This window comes from Lissotriton helveticus, chromosome 3_1 (assembly GCF_964261635.1).
Source record: "Lissotriton helveticus chromosome 3_1, aLisHel1.1, whole genome shotgun sequence".
In the NCBI taxonomy this organism is placed as follows: Eukaryota; Metazoa; Chordata; class Amphibia; order Caudata; family Salamandridae; genus Lissotriton; species Lissotriton helveticus.
The window spans coordinates 1,778,505,370-1,778,522,731 of record NC_136061.1 but is presented as its reverse complement, the minus strand read 5'-3'; the positions used below and the strand labels follow the sequence as shown (position 1 = coordinate 1,778,522,731).

General features: G+C 42.5%; 1 protein-coding gene across 2 annotated transcripts in view; it reads left to right on the top strand.

Annotated features, from left to right (window-relative positions):
• The first annotated feature begins 809 nt into the window (after positions 1-809).
• DHDDS (dehydrodolichyl diphosphate synthase subunit) overlaps positions 810-17,362 on the top strand; it is a 115,324-nt gene continuing 98,771 nt past the window's right edge. The window contains exons 1-3 of one of the 2 annotated variants that reach the window (XM_078682644.1): positions 810-943; positions 8,718-8,841; positions 9,264-9,380. In XM_078682644.1, coding sequence (XP_078538770.1) covers positions 8,779-8,841; positions 9,264-9,380 — 180 coding nt within the window. In that variant the 5' untranslated portion in view covers positions 810-943; positions 8,718-8,778. Of the gene's footprint in view, positions 944-8,714; positions 8,842-9,263; positions 9,381-17,362 lie in introns of both variants that reach the window. The other variant, XM_078682645.1, reaches the window with a different exon arrangement.

The window sequence follows — 17,362 nt, the reverse complement described above, 5'->3', positions numbered from 1 at the left end:
TGTGCAATCTCAGCCTCGGTGCAGCAACGGTTTCAATTGTAGAGGGCCACCACTGCTGGAAAATGACGTTTTTGAAGGTCTTGGAGGCGATGAAGCACGTCATTCAGGATGATGCTGGGTTGCAAAGGGGAGCCAGTATAGCTCTTTTGGAGTTGGGAGGACGGAATCAAACTTTTCCAAGCCTTTGATGAGAAGTTGTGCAACGCAGTACAGGATGCCTTAAACAGGCACTGTCGCCAGGACAATGATATTGCTACATGTTCCTAGAACACTATTTCCACCACCGGGTTTTCTTTATTCATATCATTGCTAGCATCAGAAGGTTTCACCAATGCTTCAATTAAAGTGAGTAAAAACGACAACTCCAACAATGCATTGCTTTGTAAAATAAAAGAAGCCTGATTCGCGGATGTTTATTGATAAAGAGTCGTTTGGCAGCAGGCACTATGCGATTAATTAACTAGTTTGTAGATTCTCTTCCACAAGAAACGCCTCACTATACTGAATACACCCTGTCCTCAGCCCGCCCAAGTCTGGGGTCACACGATCTCTTGGTTTACTCTCTGACTCATTTCCTCTCGGAAACGGTCACTTCCGGTGCGGCAGAGATCGACGTCTGCAAAAACTGCACGTTGCCTGGTGTGGCGGTCGACAGTAGCTGGACGTTTAGTTCCGGGTCATAAGCGGAGGTGATTTCTTCTGGTGAGTCGAGTTGTCTTTTCCGGGGCGGGTCATTCCTACTAATCGTACAATTTAGAGACTGTACAGGCATAAGACTTCGCGGGAACGCCCCTTTTCCTGCTAATCATTGGGAACTGGCTTTCTGATTGGTTCCCGTGCCTGCGCTTCTCAATGTCGGGAAGTGAGTCCTTCATACATTGAAGTTGGCCGGTGTAGAAAGCGGAAGAGCAGAGATTGTATTTTTAAGTAACCGAATCGCGAGGTAAGGTTGTGTTCAGGAACTGCCCACACCTCTTCCATAGTGTCTGTAGTGATGAGATTTTTTGCTGGGGGGAGCTCGGTTGCGGTATGTATGGGTTGTGGGTGATCTTGTGTAAAATCACCACCGAGCACCGATCAGTTTCCAAAGGTTTATTCAGGTCTCGTAACCCCTCACACCGGCAACGTACATAGGGAGCAACTCGTAGGACGGACTCCCCACAGCTGCCCTTCCCTGGAGTTCCGCCCCAACGTTCCTCCCACGACGCAAGCACATTCTACCCCACGGATTACCCTCGAGCTCAAAGCCATGCACGAACTGTACCCTCGAGCTCGTCATAACGGGGAACACGCATCTTGCAATATTTTTATTTTTATTTATTTATTTAATGCATTTTTATAAAGCGCAGACTTTACCCGAAGGTGTCAGAGCACTGTACAATAGAACCAGTTACGTTACATGAGAGAACTGTTGCAGGAATAGAACAAACAAAAATAGTATGAACAGACTGTACAAGCAAAGTCTCTTCCATCAATCTATCCATCCATTCATTCTTCCATGCTAACCTTTACCTGCTGATGTCCACCATTTAACCTTTACGTTCTATTGTCTATTCAGTGTTTAATCAATCGTTAAATTTTTCACCATTCCGTCTATCCACCCTTCATATCCAAACCCATTCATCCATCTCCAAACCTATCCATTCATCATTTCACTCATCCATCTCTTTATCCACCCTTTCCCTCATCGATCAATCCTTTCGCTCATCCATACATCAACCCTTTCACTACTTTATTCTAGCCATCCTTTCACTCAACCACCCTTTCATCCATCCTCCCTGCCTTTCATTCATCCATCCAAACTTTCACTTATCCACCCATCATCCGCTCTTTTATCCAATCATCCACCCTCTTTCACCCATGCATGCTTTCACTCATCCATCCAGCCATCTATACATCCACCCTTGTTCACTCATCCATCCACTCACTCACCCACTCATCAACCAACCCTCCCTTTATGTTATATATGAATCTTTGACGCAGAGCAGACATGTACAAACAAAGTGCCACACATTTTCTATAAGATGCCTCCTGAGAGTGTCTTGATTCTCTTTCTTTCACTTTTTTCTTACAAAAACAGGCATACACACCAACATAGCAGACACGCAAAAGACTTGTGTATGATAAAAGCTATCTTTTCTCTTCACCTACCATGGCTTTTTTCATTGCCACCAGGGCCGGACTGGCGGTAGCCTGATTGCCATTGCCAGGGGAATGACATGATTCCTGTGCTTGCACAAACGCACTGGATAGTGTGAATGTGATTGACCACACAGGGCCTGAATGGACCCTGCTCTGTCAAGCACAGCGTGATGGTGAGCACCCGGACATTATTCAAATGAGCCCTGCTGAATAGCTCAGCTGGGGCTCAGATCGGTGCTGCAGAAGCGGTGCTTTGGCTGCCAGAGACACGTTCTACTTCTGCTCACCAGCACTGCCAATGAGCCTATCTTTCACGAGTACCGGTATTCTCCAGGGCAGTAAAGAAGTGCCAGTACTCAGAGCGATAAATCTAAGACGTGTCGGTACTAAGTACCGGTGAGTACCGGCCCATTTAAAGCACTGGTTCCCGTTAAACATTATGTAAAATATAGACTCAAAATCCCAGCTTGCGGTACTGTTGGCATAATAACCAGTATTGACTGTAGTGTTACAAATTGTAATTGCATTTATATAGTGCTTACTAACCCTGATGAGGCGTTGAAGCATTTTTTTCGGCGAGTAGTACGCTACTCTGGAACCCAAAAAGGATTAGTGGGGAATTAGTATAGGGAGATATGAAATTAATTTGAGCGGTGGACATGTGAGTTTGGTATGTGGATTGAAAAAGGATAGTGGACTGATAGAAGAGGTAACCAGTTTACATTTATCTAGCACTTGCTACCCCTGATGTGGTGTTGAATTGCCTTTCAGGGGGCAGTACACTACTCTGGAACCCAAACAGGATTAGTGGGGCATTAGTATTGGAAAATATGAAATTAATTTGAGCAGTGGACATGTTAGTCTGTGTCAGTAAATCGTATTGCACCGATACATGTGGCACACTTCACGCTTGTTGCAAATAGTAGCTTGTGCAACTATTAAGGCCAGTTGTAGAGTTGAAGGTTGGGGAAAAACTGGTCCCTGATCTGTGTTTTTTTGTTGTTGTTGTTTTTTTACTCCTCCATCCATTGCAGTCTAACACTTCTAGTGTTTCCAAACTATGGTATCTTTGTGCCCACCTTTTAGCTTTTGTGATGTTACCCAAATTGCTTAGGCATACAATGATAATGGATTCTGGAAACATGATAAAATTGGTGTTTGACATTCAAGGTTAATTTTAATTGCATAAAATTAAATACAATTCCATTAATATTGGAACAATAATTAAATTGCCGGCGTTCACATGCATGACCTATTATCTGTTCTAAAGAAGCATTTCTGGTGGAGCTAATACAAAAGGAGAGTATCTTTGGAAATTATATTTGAAAGGGGTGAGAATATAAGGCAGCAATCTGAAATTTTTTGCTATTCATCTGCGGTCAAACTAAAAAGGAAAGTGTGTCACATAGGCGTCGAGGGGTAGCCGTGGAGAGGGTGTTATATAAGAAGACCGTGGGAAAAGTTTCCAAAAGATCAAAAAGTTAAGCACACGTAACCGTTTGATCCCAGTGAGGTGGTTGAGAATGCGCTCCAGGTGAGCTATGGGGTGCAGCTTTAATAAACCGTACCCTGGTATTCACTGTTGTATTATCAACATTTGGAATTAGAATTTACAGATTCCCCAGTTTGCCCAAAATCATATGACTTTTTGCCGAAACAAGTATTAGAAATCTACAAATTGGAATTTCAAAATGAATAGATTTGAATATGGTCATTTTAAAATCAATTTTTCCAATTGAAAGGTAGGACCACAGGAGTTAGTGGGCTATAAACCTGCTACCTCTTTATCCATATTCACTGATTCTCAAGAGAGGAAAGGCACATTCCTTCATTCAACAGAATAGATTTTAAGAAAATATGTTACATATAAACACCATTGTGTCCTATGTAGGTATCTTGGAAGTATGAACCCGTTTATGAGGGACCTTGGCACATTACTTGCTTCCACCTATAAAAACGAACCAATAAAGCTACTTCTACTTTTTTCCTACCCTTCTATACTTACATTAATCAGGTTGCAAGAAACAAAGAGCTACCAAATGTGGAATCATTGGTATTTCCTCTGCTTTCTCCCTCCTATTCTGCATTATCACATGATTACAATTTTGACATAGTATGGCTGTGCGCGTCCAAGTAGCAGATAAAAAAAAAAAAAAATTGAGGACTTCTCTCAATACATAAAAGGGAAGCAGCATTGTTATAAAAGTGGAAAGCTTCTCTGCTGCAGCTGAGTATTGAACCATCAGGTCTCAGTGCTTTTTAAGTGCTGCCTTTGTTACATTGTCCATTTGGATTTTGTGAGGGAGTGGAAGGGTTGATCCAAAGGAATACGTCTTGGATGGTTCAAGGATGCAGGCGTCGATGTCCTGTAGGTGATGAACCTTGAGCAGAGGCACTGCCACATGCAATTCAAAGTCTGGATCTAATGATAGGGCTACCAGAATGCACCAAGCATAATCGGGACTAAACCGGCATAGAAGTAGTGGTAAAAGTGTGCAATGATTTCATTCAGTTATATGTGTTTAGTTGATACCACGGAGAATAAATATATATGTCGACATCCGTATTATGTGGCACTGATTTTGAAACACTGAAAAAATATCTGCATTTGCAGATTAAAGCTCTGCTGAATGTACAGATGTGCCAGAATATATCCTAGCTATTTTCATGTAGAGAGCATGCTTCCTACTTTGAAAAGTGAAAAGCTGGTGCATCCAATGTAACGCTGCCCAGCACTGGCTTGTTCTGTACATTTAACTTCCTTGTCTTTTGAACTCATCTTTTACAAGAATTCTTAATTTACTAAATATCAGAGGTCAGAATATTGGCATGCTGTGGCTCTTGCTTTTAAGTTTCGCAAGACCGCCTCCCTTGCCTGAGTACTCTCCTCCCCTCCTATGGGGGCATGAACCTAGGGTGCAGCTGACCTTTTGCTGCGCTGCTTGAAAGAGGCTGATGCAGTGCATCTACTATGTTTTCAAAGAGATTAATTACCTAAATAAATTCAGACTAGAGCGATGCCTGTAGAAGTGTGAGTGTGTGCAGCAATTGTATGCTGGTATGCATGCTCACTCGTCCTTCTTCCCAAAACCAAGACATGTATTTAAAAGGGACCTCTGAAAACTGGGACTGTCATTGGAAATACGGGGCATGTGGTCGTCCTACTTGATTGCCCTTTGTGCCATAGGAGCCCAAGTTGTAACTCGCTGGCAAGGAGGGGATGTGGCCTGACTGCTAGGGCGGTATACCTCGAACCTGGGGAAAAGGGTATGAGTCTCGGCAGGGACGCTCAACATCCTGTGATTCTGGACAAATCCCCTAATCTCCCTGTGCCTAATTAAAAAAAAAAATGAATGTGTCTTCTGTAACACACTGGCACGCATTTAAAGCGCTCTGATACATTCAGGAATCGTTTTTGCTATATATTCCCTCCTCACCCCCCCCCCCCCCCTCCCAAAAAGGCCTAACCAGTCTGGGGTTGCTAGTTTCCCTTTTTGGGTTGGTGGGCAAAGAGTAAGAAGTTGTGGCAGGAGGGGATGTACTGTTACAATGAGGACCAGGGACCGCACTCAATTGCATAAAGCAGGCCTCTGTCTAGAGTGGCACAGTGAGTTGCAGTGCTGCCCAGGACAATTCCAGTGGTTTAGACTATTTGCAAACATTCCTCCAGTCACATTTTGTGTATTTGATGTAACACCCTAAGTGGGCAAGAGTTTACCTAGATGTGGGTTCCCTGTTTGCTGTGTTGTATGAGCCAAACTACACTTCATTGATGAGGCATGGTAAGGCCAAAATCGGTCTGGTATTGCTGTGCTGGCAATTCAGGATAGACTTTTCCCATGAGGAGCAGTGTTAGTACTAGAGTGGCACGATGAATTGGCAGAGCGATTGCCAGAGGTTTAGACAATTGCATCAGTCCTTCCATCACCTTTTGTAAATTTGAATTTATCTGATTATGAACTTGAAAATTCAAATATTAAGGTGGAGGCGATGATATGCCACGTGCACCCCAATGACGTTGCCATGCTTGCAGCCAGCATCTCTCTGGGCTTTTGTATCTCTTTTTTAGTGGGAAAAGCTCTCTAAAGAAAGCTACACCTTGCACTAAATATTTACAAATGCAACAGTTGTGGCTCCAACAAGACTCCAATTTCAAGATGTCTTTTCTCTATGCTTTACTGCTGCAGTTCTTAACCTTTTGACTTCCATGAGCCTCCTCTAAATCACTCCTAGAAGGCAGGGAACTCAACCTAATCAAATTCTTATGATTTGAACCTCAATACAATACAGAAAAATTGTTCATCAAGAACACAAATTCTGAAATATTTTATTTAATTGGCACACAAAAACATATGCAAAAATCGCAATTTTAATTGTAATGTTGGTGCATATCACAATTTACCTTTATTTCTAAACGACGAAGTGACATGCGCGACTCCAGAATATAATTTATTATGTCGATTCTAGCGCAGTATGCATGCGCTGCTCTATGGAGAGGCCTCTTGGAATCACTCCCGACTTTCTCTAAACTCGTACATTTGATTTTTTATTTTCCACACATTCTTTTGGCCTTTGCGTGTGGCTTTCAAAAATGAAAGTACGCAATTGGCCAAAGGCGGGTGCATGTCCCACCTTTCCTGTAAATGTTTACTCCCACGGCATCCAGCTTTCGGGAGCGAGCTGTGGCGCACAGGGTGCCATCTGTTGTGGATCATGTTACAAATTAGCATGGTCGCTTTCACTTTTGCGGTCGCCCTTGCTTAATTCTCTGTTCTGTCAAATCCCTTAACTCTGGGGTTCTGCAGTGCTCTACCCTACTATATTTAATCTGTACATCTTACTGCTGGCTAACCTCATGGAGTCCTCCGGTTCTAGGTTAGTCCTTCGGTCTTAGATTTTTTTTTCATAAGCAGATGGTACACAGATCACTTTTGAACGTTGGTGTTATGTAATTACGTCATGTTGCTGTTTCTGACACTTGCATATACACAAATCCCATTTTCAATCGGCAGTTATTTTACTGCCAATAAGCCTTCCTTTTTGAACCAATTCAGCACATTTAATTTGTAAATACCGGAAAGTCAGCAATCTCTTAATCTACTTTTTATTTTTTTAATTATTACAGCGTATACGCACGTCTATTTCTGGCACCCTTGAGATGCCCAGAGTGTCCCAGGAACACATTCCATTATTTGGTGTGCGGCAATAGCGAGCTGATGTGTGAATTAAGTGAGAGCAAGCCTTTGAGTGGCAGATTGACAGTTTGTTCAATCTACAGTGAGCTTGAATAAGTACCTATCCTATCAATAGCAAAGTATAGGCCTAGTGCAAGTTTGCTGCCGTGACAATCCTGCTTTACTGGTTCCATTTCACACAGCCTCGTGCCAGAAACTCTCTGAGGGCATTCACACAAGACTGTAGAGATGTGTGCCTTCAGGGTGACAGAGGACACTGAAAGAAATGTTCCAAAGTAATTGCTTACCCTGGAGGGCATTGATTGATTTACACATGGGACTTTGCAAAATACATTTCCATGTAGTATATATCTTAAATGTTGATACTTTATTTTCATATTTATAGCAAGCAGTTTACAGAGTCGGATTTCAAGCTAATTATTTCTAGGAGCTGTTGCAATAGTATCCTTCTCTCCATTCACCCTCCTCGTCATCAGCCATCCTTCTCCCCAACCATCTTTTTCTCCATCTATCCCTTCATCCTTCTCTCCGGCCACCCATTTCTCCATCCTTCCTTCTCTCCATCCTACTGTGCCTCCAGCCTTCCTCCCTTACACTGCAAGAGATTGTTTCTACGAACTTCCTGGAAACCAGAGTTTCGGGTCAAAGAAGCCATAAAAAAGTACACTATTCATGTTACACTAAATGACCCTGTGATGACCAGCTACAGAGACACCTCTCCACACGCAAGCACACGCTGCTCAACAGCAGTTCTGGGAAAACTCTCTATTGAAGAGTTCAGCTGCTATGAGGCTTCCTGTTAAGGATCTTGCGGCACACTTTCACTTTAAGTATGGTAGCTGCCCCCATCATAAACAGGCAGCAAAATATCTTCTCTGAGGCACGTTTGTTTTTGACCAGGCATTTTGAGCTGCAGTGTTTCTACAGTGACAACTCTACGTGGGAAACGCATGCTCTAGCTATACACTTATAAAAGTCCCAAAGGTGAGACCTATTGGCTATGCCAATGCTTGACCTTTTTGGATACAAATGCATGCCTTCTTTTTATTGGGGCTTACCAGTGCTTCAACTGGGGTTATCAATTATTCGTACTAGATTATTTTTGCTGTGCTTGTGCTGCTTGTACAAATCAAGATAAGGATTTCAACTTAATTTTTATCTTCCCATTTGAAATTCTGTCATACAGAGCATTTCACATTTTTAATATTTAATATTCTAAACGGGGCAGACCCCCAGGTTAAGAATCACTGCTTTATTGCATTACATTCTCAACTTTTATTTATTTACCTGGCTTGCAGTGGCACGTTTGAATAAAATTAATGTATAAAATGGTTTTAAAAAGTCACTTGCATTCTCATGGGCACCTTCTTTCCCAAGCAGGTATTAAACAACTGGGTGTTCAGCATTTTCTAAGAAGCGCCACCACCTCTCCGTCTTAAGAATGTCATGGATCCGCGAGGGTGAGCTCAACTTCTTCGAAAGGATTTGTGCTAGCCTTTTGAAGGTAAGAACAAATTCAACTTCCTGGGAAGGGCAAGTGGGGCTAGTGCCACCTCAGAAAGAGTTGGTTCTTCTCAGAACAAAATCCAGTGGTGAGACACAAAAATATATGAGCCAGCATTCCATTGTTGCTCACTTGTTGGAAAGCAGGAGGTGTGAGATAAATGAATCTACATGGTTCTCTAAGTACACAAACTTGTGGTTGGAAGCTGGGAGTAGATACTATGGTTGTGAGAATAAAGCGGATAATGGAAGGCATGTGAACTGAAAAATGCAGCTGGATATGGGAAAACAACGTAGATGGGACAAGCTTAGGGTGCGGTGGGATTTGTGAACAGAATTCAGGACAAGTAAGCTTTTGAGGTCTGAGTATAGCCTTCTGGTGGGCATAGACGTAACCAAGCCTTCTCTTTCTTTGCTTCGCAGGCTGGGCCAATGCCTAAACATGTGGCTTTCATCATGGATGGCAATCGGCGCTATGCCCAGAAGCAGCATGTGGAGCGGCAGCAGGGCCACTCCCAGGGCTTCGAAAAGTTGGCACAGGTATGCTGTCCTCCCTGTGTATTTTATCAGCGCTGGTGATGGCCGTGTGGGGTGTGATGATAACAACAATGATTGCTGTGGGATTGTCTGTGTGCCTAGGAATTAGGGTGTTAAGACCACTGGAAGCAATGTGATTACAGATTGATATTAGATCTTTCCATGCTGCAAGGTGCAGTCTCTCCCTATTTCCTCTTCAAGGGAAAGAGGAAAGAGCCTCCCAAAATAGTGTGACCGTATATGATCTACACCTAGTGGAAAACAGATACTGTCTACATTTGAGATAAGGCCTGGGAAAGTGGCATTTATAATGTGTGATTTTTGTGGGTGATTCAGTAATTGAAGTGTATAGGTTGAGACTGAAACAAATGATTCAGAAACCTTAATGCCAAGTTCTACTTTAAAATATATATATCAAAATTAACAATAGACGGTTGCCAATGGGAGTTCACCTTTAACATGCTATGATGAATATGTTGGCACTTCTCAATAGGGTTTCTGTCACAGCTAAACATAACCCTTTAACTAAAGGATGAATGCTTTTTGATTCTTTAGACAAACATGTTGCTTTCCAGTTTTTTTGTTTCTACTTAGTCTTCTTCATTGTCGTTCTTTTATGATAGAAGTTGTTTGTATATGCTTCTCCTTTAGCTGCTTTTCTCCCCATCTTTCAGGAGAGGACTTTTAAGCTTTACGTCTTCACTAGTTGGATGATTCGATTTTGATTTGCATTGAAGTTGCCAGTGTTTATTTACTGTCATCCCAAATGTGGTTGAGTGAAAAATTTGCAGCTCCGGTCAAAGAATCCTAAAAAAGAGATAGCAAATGATGAGAGAATTTAAGATACTGATTAGAAAGTAGTTCAGTATTTAGGAATATCCGATGACTCCATGTCACTGGAACACAACTTATCCAGTTCTTGGTTTCTTTAAAAAAAAGTATTGTTCTCAACTATGTTCGTGCTGATGAATCAGTTAAACAGCACAAATACCACAATTCCCAGAAAGCGCTGATTTGTGAAATGAAAGGGAGGGCACAAAAAGGGTGTCCTGGTACCACTTTGACAGTGTAAGCATGTCTTTTAGATGCAGTAGAACCTGTGCACCCTGTGCTCCCATATCACCTTCATTCATCTGGTACCTCCTTAGCTTATGACATTATTATATAGGGGCTGGTGGCTTTTCAGACTAATAGTGTGTCCACCAGACGAGATTATAACGTAACATCTCATGGAACCTATTCATCAAATGCACATCAGTCGAAGACAAACATCTATTTACTTTTACCATTAGCTCTGCAGAGAGGGCATATTTTTCAGATTTGTGACCCTAGTGTGATTCCAGGCGGCCAGGTCAGGCCTAACGAACACACAGACTTTTATTGGTTTTTTTGTTTTCTTTTTAACTGAAATACCGATTTTCTTTTCCCAAGGTGCATGTTTTAAATATAGGAATGGTCCAAAACCGCTGCAAGTAGAGATAAAGGTGGTTATTAATTAAATGTTGGTTTCTAAGCTCAGAGTGGCCTAGTTTAGCTCCAAGAGCTGGACACCAAAGGAACTGTTTTTTGCCTCTTGGGTTTTTTATCGGCATCTAAGTAGGCAGCCAGGTGAGGCTGCATGCGTCGGTTATTAATTTAGAATGAGAGATAAATGCTGGTGAAATTTTGTTGCAGGCATATAGTAATTCCTTCACCGGCAAAGGATTCCCTCTAGATTCAGAAAACTCGAAAAGATTTTATAGCATTACCATAGAACTCACAGTCCATGACCAGAAATTAGAATTAATTGCCATCCTAGATTGCAAAAACCTGCGGGTCTCAGAATTATTGACATGTTTAATTACTGCGCATATTTCTTTGCATTTGTACGTAAATAGGCTACCAGTATCCTTGGTGTAATATTGATTCAACATCTCTGATGCCAGCTTGTGCAGAAGCTAACCTGTCATTCACTGCTCTGACTATATCTAATATAGCTCTTTTGTTGAGTATATGCTTATGCCCTGCCCCTGGTATAAACACCATAGGAACATTGTCTTTGGGGAGGATATGTGTATACTTGAAAGTGAAAACCTCCAAAGCTTTTCCCCTTTTGATATTGCTTTTATTGCCAAAATAACAATTGATGGACAGAATGCAGAACAATGTCATACATTCACCCCAGTACAGAGATTTGGGCCTAATTCCATTGTTTTTTTGCACTCCACACCACCCCAGGTCAGACATGGCTAAATGCAAATCAGCCTTGACCCTGTGCCTCATGGGAACAGTCCAGCCCGAACTGCCAAGCCATGTCTTTCCTGGACCGGAATCAAGCATCCAAGGACCGGTTTCTGGCTATCCGCTTTCATCAGCCTGGATAGCTTGACTCCAGTGGTGTGGGGAGCATGGGACTCACGTCTGAGCATACCCATCCCACTCGGGGTGACAAATGCAAAAGCAACAATTGATGGACAGAATGCAGAACAATGTCATACATTCACCCCAGTACAGAGATCTGGGCCTAATTCCATCGTTTTTTTGCACTCCACACCACCCCAGGTCAGACATGGCTATATGCAAATCAGCCTTGACCCTGTGCCTCATGGGAACAGTCCAGCCCGAACTGCCAAGCCATGTCTTTCCTGGGCCGGAATCAAGCATCCAAGGACCGGTTTCTGGCTATCAGCCTTCATCAGCCTGGATAGCTTGACTCCAGTGGTGTGGAGAGCATGGGACTCACGTCTGAGCATACCCATCCCACTCGGGGTGACAAATGCAAAAACAACAATTGATGGACAGAATGCAGAATAGCTTTATGGATGTCACCCACTATTTTTTAGTGGGCATCATTAAATCATTTTAAAGGCTTCACTTGCTCAGCTTCCAACTCATTCAAACTTTAAAACGCCATCAGATTGAGTACATTTCTCAACATATTTGCCTGTTATGAAGTAATACGCTTCTCTCGATCATCCAATGCTAAAGCTTTCCCCTCCATGACTAATTCATATCCAAAGAATGTCCTATTTAAATATGCAATTTTGGAATTGCTAGCTTGAAGCAAGTACAAAATAAACATTTACAAATCACTATGCTGTTCACCATATCCAGGTGTTCTTTTAAGTCCTCGTCTGCAGCTAATATGTCATCAGTGTATGGCAGTGTATCAAGTTCTTCTTGTTAGATCGCCATCATTCTTGATGTAAAAAGCCCATATTGTTCACAGAGGCAATCTTGCATAAAACTTTTTGGTACCATAAAACTAAAACCTGTTGGGTACTGTGATACAGGCACTATATTTTGGATAAATCTCAGTTTATATTTTTGTGATTAATACAGTTCTGTGAGCATTTAGCACGTGTGCGCATTCAAATGTTTTTAAATCCAGCAAAATTCTATAGGTGTTTGGTTGTAACACTGGGAAAGCGCCGGCACTTTGCTGTGTATTTGACCATAGGATCCTAAGACAACCCCTCATGCATTCCCCTCTATATTCCTCTTTTCTGATGGACGCATACATATGTTGAGAGATGTGCAGCACAATTTGCACTTGAATTTGTTAGTACTGTAAACATTTGAGCTAGCTCTTTACTTTGAACTACATATGTGATAATATATATGTGACTACTGGTGTAAGCATGCCAAGCGAGCAATCCCTGCGTATAAATTTCATTCAAATCATCCCAGTGGAAAAGGCTGGTGAAGGTTATCTGAGACAGTGGCATGTACTTGAGCTTTGTTCGGTATGTTATTATAGGAAATTGACAGCAACAAGTCGCATAAATTCATAAGACTGCTGTCTTCTAGCAAGTACCAAAAGCCTAAAAAATGTATTGGTCAAGAGATCTCCAGAACTACCTGCAGTTGAATTTGTTGACAAATATAACAGAAATTAGTTCACAGATGACTCTGATGCCTTGATGCATTTGGGAGAACTGGTGCTGATTTGCTAAGTGTGCACTGGCGGAGGTGTAGACTGATGTTTGGCGGGTCGCTGTGATTACTGTGGGTGGGTGTTGTGATAGCACGATGAAAGCTACCATATTGGGGAAGAGCTATGATAGCAGGCAAGAGGTGAATAGGGGAGAGACGTCAAACATGTGTGACATGATTGCTGGGATAGGGTGGGCTGCAACACAAACATTTTCGTATTGCTGAGGAGCCATACATGAACTGTATTTGCAGTAACAAAAATTTCAAGAACAGCATTACTGGATATAATACCAGCAACCATTGTTGTCCTCTATTTTATGGCACTTTTCTCCAAAGCAAATTACTTAGAATGTGCATATGTATGAAATTATTATCACTGTGAGGAAATGTGCTTTATTATATGGTGTGGTTGTGCGACATCACAGAGTAATAAATTCACAAACTCGTCTTGGGTCCAGCTAGGTTAATTTGCAAGACATTAGCTCAACCCTGGGTAGCTGTGTCTTCGAACAGTTCTTGGTCAATAGAACAAGTGTAAAGCATTTATAAGTACTATAACAGCTATACAGGAAATAAACAGGACACAAAGTAAATCTAGCACCAATTTATAAAAATAGAGCTTATTTGTAGCAAGCTGGTTTTTTATGTAGTGTAAGCTGGTTTTTTATGTAGTGTATTAAAGAGGTCCACCCTGAAGAAAGCCTTGACAACCCTTATTGGTTTACAGGGCTTACATTAATAGTTCCAAATGCTCTTTTATGTGGTAGAATGGACACACAGTTTAGGCTTATCAGAGGGTAGTGTTAAGCATTTGTTTCTGACAGTCAATAAATGAGACACACTCAATTAGAAACTTGAAGCCAATTGTACAAAAATAGCAGGTAGTTTATATATATTTTAAAACCAAGAACTTTGTAATTGGGTAAGTACTTTTCGAGAGATCTATTTTCACTGGTGACCGAAAATGTAACACAAATGCAATTTACGCTGTAATGCTTTCCTATGGAGAAAGAAACATATACTACATTCAGGTACTTGCAGTCGTATTCCGGGGGGTCTCCTTTAGGTCTTAAGGTGCTAGGGGGCCAAGGTCCAAAATACCAACATCAGTTTGGTTTTACTTGCCCTGGAGTGTCCGGGTGCAGAGGTGCTGGACGGGTTGGTAGCCTTGCGCACTACAGCATAGGCAAAGAGGGGTGGCACCTAGAAACAGGCTGCACAGGGGGACTTGGGTACAAGCCTGGGATCTCTAAATGGGGGTGGGGACTCGGTTTGTGGGGAACCTGGGAGCAGGGGAGCACAGTTGGTTATCGTTGGCCCTGGCCTGAGAGCTCAGGTGCTTAGGATTTGTTTCAGCTGGTGCCTGTGCCTCAAAGGCATCCACGGTTCTTTGTTAGACCTGCAAAGGGGGACACAACTGGACAGCTTGGCCACCCTCAGTGCTGGCCTTTGCAATGCTGACGCCCCTCATCAGCCGGTCGGTCTTTGTAGCTTTGGAGTCCAGATTGGACTCGGACAAGCTTTGGTTGCTGTAAGGGGTCTGGTACCCCGGGAAGCCTGGGGTGGCATATCTGAGGCGGTAGGTCCTTTTTAAAGTCCCTGGCCTTGGTATGAAGATTCACTAGCCATCCTGCTTGAGGAGGTGTGAACACCTATCTCCTGAGCAGGCATTGTTTCTGGTCTGAGAGAGCACGGGCTCTACCCTTCAGGGGATCAGAAAACTGTCAGTGGTGACAGGCAGACGATACCAGTCAGCCATTACACGAAGAGGTTTTCAGCGTAGGTTTTCAGGGGGCACCTCTAAAAGGCCATTAGGGGGAATAATCTAAATAAATCCACTACTAGCATCAGTATGTATTTATTGAGACCAGGTGTTTGATACCAAACACCATCAGTTTCAGTAAAGCCATCATGTAGCCTGGGAACTAGTAATGACCAATGCCCAATACATATACTTAAGAGAGCTTCCCTGTTCACTTGTACTATCTAGTAATCAAATTAGACCGCACAGGAGCATATCTGCTCATGCAGATATGTCCTCAAATGCAATGTAATGCACCTTGCCTTAGGGCTACAAGGCCTATGTGCACCGCAGTGTCTGTGGGCATGGCACACAGGTTGTGTGCCATGTCGTATTTTCACATTTGTTTGCACCACTTCACACAGACTGCAGTGGCAGTCTGCCTGAGTATGGCGGTGGGTCTGTCAGGGTGTCGCATTACAAGCTGCAGCCCTTAGGGACTCTCTTTGGTACCCATGCCCTAGAGACTTGTGGTATCGTTTACTAGGGACTTACAAAGGTGATAAAGGTCTTGCCAGTTAGGGAGCAATTGATTTGTTACCTTGTTTTATGGAAGCAACACTGGGGACCTGATTAGCAGGAGCCGAGCACACCTCCGTCAAAATTGCATCAGAAATCAGGCAAAAAGTGTGGGGTGACCATGTTATTTTTATACATGTCTAGACACCAAATTGAACAAAATCAGGTTCCGAAGATATGAGTTATTAAGCAAATATAAGTCACTGCTGTTCCCTCAATATACAAACGAGCATTAGCAACTACTGCAGATACTTTGGAAATTTTGGAAAACTTTAATAAAGTTGCCTTCGTTTACTCTGGCCCGATTTGGGCAACCAACTCTAGCAGGTTGCAGTCACAGGGGCATGTAAGATTCAACAGTACAGTTACCTTGCAGTCTCTAATCCAGTTCCAGGCTCTGATGTTGAACCGCTATAGACATCAATGGAGTGGTCCTGAAGCAAGGGATCCAGTATACTGAAGGAAGCTGATCCGGCCAATGTGGGAGGGTTCTCCTGTGGCCACCCCTTAGTAAACTAACATGGTGGGGTGACTTAGTCCACAGAAGCTGATGCCCTTTGAAGTCTAGCCAAACTCCTGTCTCTGATACAGCAAACCCAATGGTTCCTATTAACTGGAGCTAGTGTTCTCCATGGACAACCAAACTGCACTCCAATGACTCTTCCGAGTCAAGCAGACTTGGGTGCAACTTTTGAGATTCAAGACTTAGTCTCCCAGGCTGCACTTCAGTGATAAGTGGCATTCAAGAGATTATGGCTACCAACTCACCAAGGCAGGCTGCTTCAGCTTGTGTGGTCCTGGAGCTGCACAGGAAGTCAGCCAACTGACTCTTGGAGTTCATTCCTTCTGTCTGAGGTTCAGGCCACTTTCCTCAAGCAGGGCACCACAGGTGCAGTCCTGTCTTTGCTAGCCCATTGATCAGCAGCAGGCGTCGAGAAATCTACTAGCCCATTCCCTATGGCGAGTCAGATTTCATCAGGTCAAGCAATTTTTTTGGGCCTAGTGGTCCGTTCTGGCGAGCTGACCAATACCATGTGTACTGTTCAAACACAAAGTGAATGAGCAATAAAGATGCCTTTTACATCTTGTTTTTTATCTTGTCACATTTGCTCTGCATTCAGAGACCAAGGTCAAAAGTCAGTATGTCTTCATACATTTACTTTTCTTTCTCTAACTGCAAAATTAGAGGATTTTATCAAGTGAATTGTTTGACAATCGTGCTATGAAAAGCGTGTAAAAAGAAAGGATGTAAGGCTTTTTTCTAACACAACATTTAAATAGCTAATAGTTCAACAATACAAACATTCCAAAACATATTTCTGTAGTTATCAAAGCACACTGTTGTAATTATGTGTTTAAAAGAGATTTTTATAGGATGAAAACAAATCAGAAAACTTTACTTGGTGATGTGCAAATAATAACCTTTTTGCTGGAACACAAATTCCAAACATTGTTTATGCGCTATATAGTTTTATCAGTAAAACTGCATGTAATTGGCCTTTTTAATGGGAAATGTGCTGTCTGTAAATGATAATGCACTACCACATCATACTTTAGTGATATATATATATATATTCACAACCAAGGCCCCTCGAACGGAAGAACCAGGCACACAGACAGGCTTGCTTCTGACCAGCAGATTTATTAGGGCGGCATAATGCTTTTAAATAAAATCCCTGGCTGCTGGCTTCTTGAATAAACACACTTTGGCACAATTCGAACCTGTGGTGTGGCGTCTCTTACAGCAGGA